The 8,903-nt window shown below is 42.9% G+C and overlaps 1 protein-coding gene across 1 annotated transcript in view; it reads right to left on the bottom strand.

Annotated features, from left to right (window-relative positions):
• Window positions 1-1,088: 1,088 nt before the first annotated feature.
• PANX1 (pannexin 1) overlaps window positions 1,089-8,903 on the bottom strand; it is a gene marked incomplete at its 5' end in the record, with an annotated part of 16,855 nt that continues 9,040 nt past the window's right edge. The window contains 3 exons of the mRNA XM_010154345.1: window positions 1,089-1,216; window positions 4,773-5,443; window positions 6,461-6,684. Of these exons, the coding sequence (XP_010152647.1) occupies window positions 1,089-1,216; window positions 4,773-5,443; window positions 6,461-6,684 (1,023 nt within the window). The remainder of the gene's footprint in view (window positions 1,217-4,772; window positions 5,444-6,460; window positions 6,685-8,903) is intronic.

Genomic DNA, 8,903 nt, shown 5'->3' with positions numbered 1-8,903 from the left:
CTCTTTCTAGAAGAGTGTAGTGATGAAGAGGCTGAAGATGGACTCTATTCCTTAAGACCTAAATTGGAATTTAGCTCATCTTTTGAAAACGGCAAAATACAGCAGGAGCAATGCCACTAAAAAATAAGTAGAACTGAGCTGTGTGGTTGCTGAAACACATCTTAAACCAGCAAGATACCGCTGAAAAGCTCAGAGGTGCTGAGACTGTGCCACTTTTTTGATACTGACTCACACAACAGATAGGCTATTTATCATGTGCTGATGTTTTCTCAACAGTTTTCAAAGGTTAAGTAGATTTTGAACCAATTCATGTTGCTCTGACAATCTTATGAGAACAAAAATTAAAAGAACACAACTGTAACTACTGTCCAAAAAGTTTGCTCAGGGTTTAGCGTCAGACCCCATATACTGCAGTACAGATTTTTAGATGGCAATAGGCAACTGTTTCTGGAAGCTTCAGTCATGCTGCTGTAGTTGACAAAAGTGATTTTATTTAAATAACCAAGAAGACTTAATACATATTTTATTGAGCACTTCAGAAGACAACAAGAGATTCACTGCAGCAAGTCATATTTTTAAATACAAAAGGGGAATTAGTAAAAAGTTAGGTTCATATCCAGCATGAAACATGAACACATTGCTTTCAGGAGCTTTGAGTTTTAAAGACTGAGAACTCTACTTACACCAAACAGTTCAAACACATCCACATTATAAAATCCTAGTATTGCACTATAGCTCTCCGTTAAAAATGCACAATGTGTGTCTGCACTACCCACGTACAAAGGACCATCAGCAACACATCCACACAGCCAGACAGACTCTAGACAAGGTCAGAAGCGTGGTAGGTTTGCTGGGAGAAGTGTGGCAGGAAAACTGAGCCGTTTGGACCACCAGTATCCAAACCAAGCCCTGTTTCTCGCTGGTAATGCAACAGACATGAGGATTGCAGCTCTGCTACTGTCCTGTACAGAGGTAGCATAATACTATGGCTTTCAAGACTTTCTTTTGAGTAAGGCTTGTCTTAGCTGAAAGCCATATAGTAACAAAGAGTTCTTGTAAAACCAACACAAAGTATAGTATGGCAGAACTTAAGGATCCACCTCTTCAACAACAGCTGCCAAATTCAAGTAGATCTCTTTGAAATCAGCTGCAGCACACAAACAGGTCTGTGCAAAGGTGGCAACTTCAATTGCTTCTTTCCCCCCCTCATCTTCGGCTGTATGGAGAATGCTAACAGTCAAGAACGCAACAGTGGGTGACACAGATGAATGGAAAATGAAAGTCCTACCTAGCTATAAAAGAGGTACCACTTTGGCTAAAAAGACTACTTGGAGGAGATGGCAGGCAAAACATTTCAGTTACATGGACAACACGGAAAAACAAGTGAGTATGTAACATCTGTGAACGATACACCCTGCTGCTGTGGTGATTAACCCCCCACCCACCTCACCTTGTAGCTACAATTCAAGACAAAGCTCACGTTAATGTTAACTGAAGGTAGAGGTCCTGGGCAGGGGGACGATGGTATTAAAGCTGCATGCTACTCTCCCCCAGCAGTACAGTAACAAACCAGGACAGTTTTCCAATTTACAAACACACACACCCCCTTTCTTTTGTCTGTTCCAACCCACTTCAGCATCTTATCTCTAATTAAATCACAGGGTGTGTGGGGAAAACAACCTTTCGCCTTACACGTACCTCCCGGTACCTTACACGTACCTCCCGGGTGCTCAGCTCTGCCGAGGCACCGAGGTGCTACCGTAATACACGTAAGACGGTCTTCTCCAGCGCGTTGTGGAAAACAGCACAACTAGTATTGCATTTGATACTACAAACATGTTGTAACAAATTCCACACATGCAAACTTCTACAAACCATTACAAGAATGGGACCAGCTTCACTGATCTTCAGTCCAACCTCCAAGAAGGATTTGTTAGTCACGGCTGCGAGAACAACTGACAAACAGAAGTTGCGCCAACGTTCAGCTTACATACCATTACATGGTGTAAAAAAGTGTTGAGACATTATTAATTTAAGAATACATAGAAAATACAAAATCCCTAGCATTTACAGTACCCCCTTACACTGAGCCTGTTCGTAGTTTCTTTCCATCGGTGCCCAGTAGCTAATCCCAGTCATCAACGCTGCGATGGCTAACCGACACACCTCGGGCTGAACACATCAACCTCCGTGTTTCCTGCGAACACACAGCCAGTATCAGTGGCCAGCCACCACCTGGTAACAGACTAACCAGACTCATTAAAAAAACCCAATAAATCACTCCCTTTTCCAGGGCAGAGAGCCCCAAGACGCCCCACTCAAACCCCAGAACTGAGACGGCCGCTGCCAGCAGAGCAACACTTGAGAATGCAGCGTGGCCATCATCTCCTGTTGTTACCTACAGGGTCACGTCTCCCATCCCTGCAGAGTACAGCGTTACCTCTTCCCTGCCGCCAGCTTCAATTGCAGTTGACTGTTACTCAGGATAGAAATTTTTTGTTCTTCTTGTTCCTTGTGTTGGTTTGGGGTTTTTTAAATAAATGAAGTCTACAACATGCTTTTTCAGGTACGTGATTGCTGATTGTTAGACAAGTAGTTTGTAAACAGTTTGGCCTCTGGGGAACTGTCAGGCTGCCGAGACAGCCCTTCCAAGAGCAGCACCTTGTGTTGGGCGCAGCGGAGGTGGAGGAGAAGCCCTCCCGCAGTGCACAGCTCCTGCCCACCGCGCTGGCAAGGCGTCAGCACGAAGAATCTATAAGTCTTTGGCGAAGTTTTTTATCTTCTCTCGGACTCACGTTGCTACTTGCATCACGGTCTGTCAAAACTAAAGAGAAAGTAAACCTTTAGAAGTGAAGGGACGTCAAACCACACGACACATCCTCGTTTACAGGGAACTGCCACCCAGACCAAGCGTCACGGCTGGCTGTCCTGCCCCGCCGCCCCGCCCCCACGCATCTCGGACAGCGGCAGGATGCCCAGCAGCCTCTCCTGCCCTTACGGTCCTCAGTCAGCATCGACCACTGGTTTGTTAACACGGTCACTTATTAAAATTTCCTGATGTCCCTAGCAAAAGAAGGAAAGATACGGAGCCACGGGCGAAGCTTTGCTGACGCGCGGTGAAGCCTGCAGTGGCACGCAGGCAGAAGGAGAGGGTTGCACTGGTCATCAAACGGCAGCTCCTTCCTGCAGTGCATTTTAAGAGAGTTTCAAGCATACATTTGTTCTGATCTAGAGGAAAACAAGTCTTTCAAATGCTTTTGTGAGAAGGAGAGTCTCAAAAGTTCTGCTTTCAGATAAAATTGAATCTGATTTTCTACTAGCTTTTTCAGCTACTTGAGCAGAGACTTCCACCTTCAGCTCTTAAATTCTCCTACCAAAACCCACTTACCTCTAATTTCAAAAAGGGACACGTTTAAGAGGAAATCTACTTTCTGTAAATTACTCTAAACTGCCGTACTAGACCTGACTGCCAGAAGTGCTTCTTCTGCTTCAAAAATAATTCTGCTGTTCCTTCTGAATTCCCCTGTTGTATAAATTGACTTCTCCAAACCTCAGCCTACCAGAACTGCTTGACCAAATTACAGAGGAGGAGTTACCCTCTGGATGCTTCTTTTTTACTAAGCACAGGGCAGACCTTTACTGAAGTAGATTTAATTTTTTCCTGCCCTTGAAACAGTTCTTTAACTTGCCCTCAGCATTGTGCTCGCCTACTCAGGTCAGCTGCCAAGCGTTTTAAAGCGTCTTCACTTCCATGAGGGATGTGCCTTTGTGAAGACACAGCCCAGACTCCTAACTCCTGCTGCTTTTGTGGGGACAGCGGTGACAGTGGCCATGCCCATATCAGATGGGAAAGAAAGCTCTTCCATCCATTTATGTCTCTCACTGGATATTTGGCTTCTCTAATTTTGTGCTTGAGGAAGGAATTGGAATCACATTGAAGATACGCCACATTTTTTAGCAGAGATCTAAGACTACATCTCATGTAACAGTGATTTCTGAGATCAAATCATGTCTGGGAACTGGTGGGAATAGTCAGAGAACAGCTGCACCAACCCAGATTGACTCAGGACATCTGGGCAAAAATCACTTTACAGTCAATCTTCCTTGCTCTCTGCGTAAGAAGGAAGAGGAGCATGTTCACTGGCTGCAGTCCCACTTCCCTTCTTTGTCATTTTCTGTTCCTCCACCAGCGGCATTTCTGAGCATGAGACTTATTTTTACATTCATCTAAGACTTCTGCCAAAGTCTGAATGAAAAGCAGAAGCAGCGTTCTGCAGATTTGACCTAATCTCTGAAAAACAAATGTCCTGAAATCATCAGCTTTCTCACTGGAACTTCTTCAAGCACAACCTACTGTAGATGAACCTAGTGCTCTTCTACTGTGCAGCTGGTCTCAAGGAGTTCAAGTTCAAACAGCTGAAGCCTCTTGCTGCTAGAGCAGAGATGTCAGCGAGGACCACCGACGTAACAGACACTTCAGCCTCCAGCCTACGCCACTGACTTGCAACCCCACAATCTGCTGGCACATGCGTGAAGTTACAGCAGTTACACTGCAGACAACACAGCCAGGTCTAAGCTGGTCCATTTTCTCATAGAATATATTAAAATGTTTTTGGTAGGAATACACATCGAGATGAAACCTGCATTGTTCTGCGTGAATGAATTTTTTGGTTTAATGGATCCCTTATCTCGCTATACCACCAGGTTTGGACGTGGTGTTCTTGTGGTGTTTCTTTGATTTTTCTTTCTAAAGAAAGAGCAGGTCACCTTACCTTGTAACTCTGACGCGTTTTTTTCCAGCTCTTCCGTAGTTGTTTCTTCAGGCTTCTCCAACACAGCTGTCCCTGGCTTCCCATCTATGGTATCTGTCTTAATAGTACCGAGGTTTACCAAAAGTTGCATGACATCAAACTTTTCAGAAACTGCAATGTTCTCCAGCACTTTGAGGCACTTAAATGATTTCAGTTCACTCACGTTTTCCTCAAGAAAGAGGAGGTAAAGGCTTAAGTCATCAAAACACTTTGACTTAAGTTTCAGAACATCGAAAGTTGGCAGGATTTCATACACTTTGAGAATGCCCGAATTCCACCTCCACGGCACAAACATTGCATACACCACCAGCGGCATCACGAGAAGATAGACGATCAGGTTAATATAGCTGAGTACCTTGAACACACCAACAGCAATAAGCTTGCACTGAACCACTTCCGGAACAGTTGTGTCATTCTTTAAGATCCCAGTTTTGATAGTGCAGAGAAACTCATCACTCAAAGAGGAGAGGCTAATGTAGTAGCCCAGGTAAAGGCATGCAATGAAAATGATTACTAGAGTGAGTAAACGGCAGGTAATGTATTTAATTATTAGGCATTTGGAATTCTTCTTCGTCTTCAGGTACTGCTCCACAATTGGGTATTTAAAGTGGCTTTCAGATATTTCCCACAAACTGAAAGAGAGAGAAAAGAAAAACCAAATCACATAGATCAGATGCTGTAGCATTCCCCTGCCTCAAATTTCAAGGAAACCTAGTACTCTAAAGTAGACATCAGATTGGACTCCCTCTTATTGGGGTAAATCATATGTAGTTTTATTGAAGCCAACAGCAAAACAAAAGAACAGCAGACAAATGATGAATACTGACACTTTAATACAGAAAAGATGCTTAAGGGACAAAAGAGCTCAAACACTGGAAAATAGAAAAAAAGTATTGCCCTCAGCAAAAAAATATTTTTCTCCTTTTCCAATACAAAACAGGTATAGTAAGCAAATCCATGAGGAAAAGCAGACTTCCCAAGCACTTGACGGATAATAACACACTGGAAGGCTTTTTACCTGTCAAGACTGAACTCCACATTTTAAAGAGCAGACCTAAGTCCCCAGTGAGTGCTTGTGCCCCCGCGTGCAAAGAGAAACGGCCACCCTGACCGAGGATGAAGCAGAAACTGGATCTGGTTAGATCAGTGCACCAATCTGATCAGAGAGGGGGTTTTTGCTTTTGTTGGGTTTGGGGTTTAGTGTTTATTGGGGGTTTTTTTAGCTTTAAACAGAAGCTTTGCAGACCTAGATCTGGAGGGACGGGAGATGAGTAACAGACTTTGCACACAGCGTGCAAGCAACTGTCAAGAACATTGAGAACTGAGGACTGCAGCCATCCCTGCTTTCTTATGCTGTGGTAGGTAAAACTAATTAACACCTACTACAACTAAAAAGGACACCAGGACATCTCAGCTAATTAGACATCTGAAGAGCTCATCAAATGTTTTCTTTGAAAAAAGAAAGTTACAAGTTTCAGCTCCAAGTTCCCACAGTAATAATTTCAGATATATCCTTTTTTTTAACCAAATTTAAAAGTGTGTCATGTCACCATCCAAACCTTTGCAACACATTTCTAAGAGAGCGCTGGTGTCACATCTGTTAAGAGCCTAAGGAAACGAGCAAAGAAAGCCAAGCCCAAATATCTTACCTCTGGGTCAAGTTCTCAGTAACAGCTGGAAGCAAGTCAGTAGGGTCCCTGGGGTCTCCGCTACGGATGCTATTAGCAGCTTTGATCGCTCTGTTATAGGCTTTGTCGAGTTCTTCCATAATAAATTTTAGGTCTGAAGAAAGGTGAGGTGCTGCAGTGAAGCGCCAGAACAAACATGGTAGATACAGCAGGATAGCGACGAGCAGAAGGATATATGGGAAGAACTGACGGGAGAAAAAATTCAGATTAGGCTCTAGCTGTATATAAAATGTCAGCCAGTCACCATCATTGCTTTTAAGTCTATTAAATCCCCTATAAGCCTATTAAATTCCCTATGATTTTATTCAAATGCTTTTAGTAAAACCCACTTTTGTGGTTACTGGTGCTATGCAGGGAAGCAAATTCTCTTTTCAGGCAGCTCCAGTAACTTTGCCACTGCTTATAGCTTTGCAAAAAAAAAAAAAAAAAAGGCAGAATAAAGTTGCCACGATCCTGATAACATTTCCATTGCATGCTCAGAACTGCACTGCTGGAGCTGAGATAGACAGAAGCAGCATTAACCTGGGGAACACAAACAGCAAAGGCAACCAAAGCAGCTACCAGAGAGGTTGACTGGAAGAAGAGCGTAGTATCACATAACTCTCCCTCCCAAATGTGTCACTACTGTTCATAGCAACTAAAATGCTCCAAACACCGGCAAAATCTCTCCTGCTCTCCATCAGCTGTCAGAAGGTTAATGAATAGACCATTGGTAGTGCTGCATCTGCCTGCACAGACACACGTCTGTTCAGAGTGCCTGACAGACAGCAGGTGTAAAGGATCTAACGATGGTTGTATTATTTAAGGGTATTTAAATATTTTTAGATAACTCCTAAATGGAAACCGACATGTGGCATCAGAATGGTCTGGTGTTACTGCAGCGCTGAGAAGTCAGTCCTTACATTGTCCCCATTGCTTAAGGAAAGGGCTGAAGAGGTATAAAATACAACAGCTTGAAGTCTTCCCACCTTTCTTCTGGTCATCAATGAGTAGGAGTTTTTCACCATTGGATTTAATCTCTAAGTCCCTCCAGCTGCTGGAAAGAAGGCATTTTCTATCTGCTGTGACACTATATTCAAAGTGTACATTCATATATAACATTACTCTTACAGACACATGATGTAAGATCCAGTTAGACAAGCAGTTAGTTAACAAAATGTACTGCAAATTTGGCTAATCTCTAATTCATTACATTCAGCTTTTGATAGTAAACATACTTAACTCACACCCAGCATCAGTTCCTATGGAATTTTAAATTAGTCGTGGTGAACACATTACGAACAGATTTAAGGTATCTTAAACGTTACAGCCATGCACATGTGCACATTCATGGAAAAGGCCAGTGGAGAATTTTTGAGGAAACTTTGAACTCATTAATCAGCACAAGAGGAACAGCTCCACTTTACAGATATAGATATTTAACAAGATGAGAATCTGGACCTAACATAGAATCATAGAATGGTTTGGGTTGGAAGGGACCTTAACGATCATCTACTATTAACATGTTCACTGGTGTTAGCATTAATCAAGACAGATTAAAGTTTTGTATGCACAAAATAAATAATTTGGTGTTACTGAACATTTTATGATGGAAAGCTGCTTCTAATATCACCTACCATTAAAGCAAAACCCTATGTTATTATCAATACTAGGAATGCATATGGCATATGAGAACATAACGAAAATCTGAATTCTTAGAGGAACTGCATCAGCAACTGGAGACTGTAATACGAACCATCATTCTGGATGTGAATGTTCTCTACATGGAGTCACATCAGAGATTTGTGACACACAGAGAGAAGAAGTTATGAAAAGCACCAAATAGCCACAGAAAACAGAGAACGCTGTATTTAAAGGTCAGCTTTCCCTTGCAACTGTTCTTATACATTCATACTTTAACTGTTTCTGCTCAGTAGCAACATCATTGAACTTCATCGAAATTGCTACTTCAGTCTCTAGATAAGTCCTCAAGAAAGAAAACTTCAAGAAAGGCTCAGTTTTAAAACTGGAATAGAAATCCTGCAGGGATGGGCTAACCAGTGACCAGATTGTTTCAGAAACCCAGTTAACAGAGTTGACCACAGTTATACCCTACATCCCACTAGAGGTAGCTCTTCCTCAGCAGCAAGGAACATCAACCCCTACTGCTGTATCACCACTGTGGCCTGTTCCCTGTCCTGACATCACTGGCCAGAACCATCCAGGGCATTCCTTCTGGTCTCCTGGAATTGCTAGGGACTGCCAATCTGACCAGTACTTCCACTGAATCCACACTATCTTCCACACCACTAAACCATGCTTTCTGAATGGACTGTCTATAGTCACCATCAGGAATTTCTTCCCTCCAGAACTCTTATCTAAGGTCCATCATGGCTGCTGGCCTAGATATGGATGGCTGCCTTCT

Source organism: Eurypyga helias, unplaced genomic scaffold (assembly GCF_000690775.1).
Source record: "Eurypyga helias isolate BGI_N326 unplaced genomic scaffold, ASM69077v1 scaffold4286, whole genome shotgun sequence".
In the NCBI taxonomy this organism is placed as follows: Eukaryota; Metazoa; Chordata; class Aves; order Eurypygiformes; family Eurypygidae; genus Eurypyga; species Eurypyga helias.
Note: the sequence above shows the minus strand (reverse complement) of the source record. Positions and strands in the feature narration are given on the sequence as shown.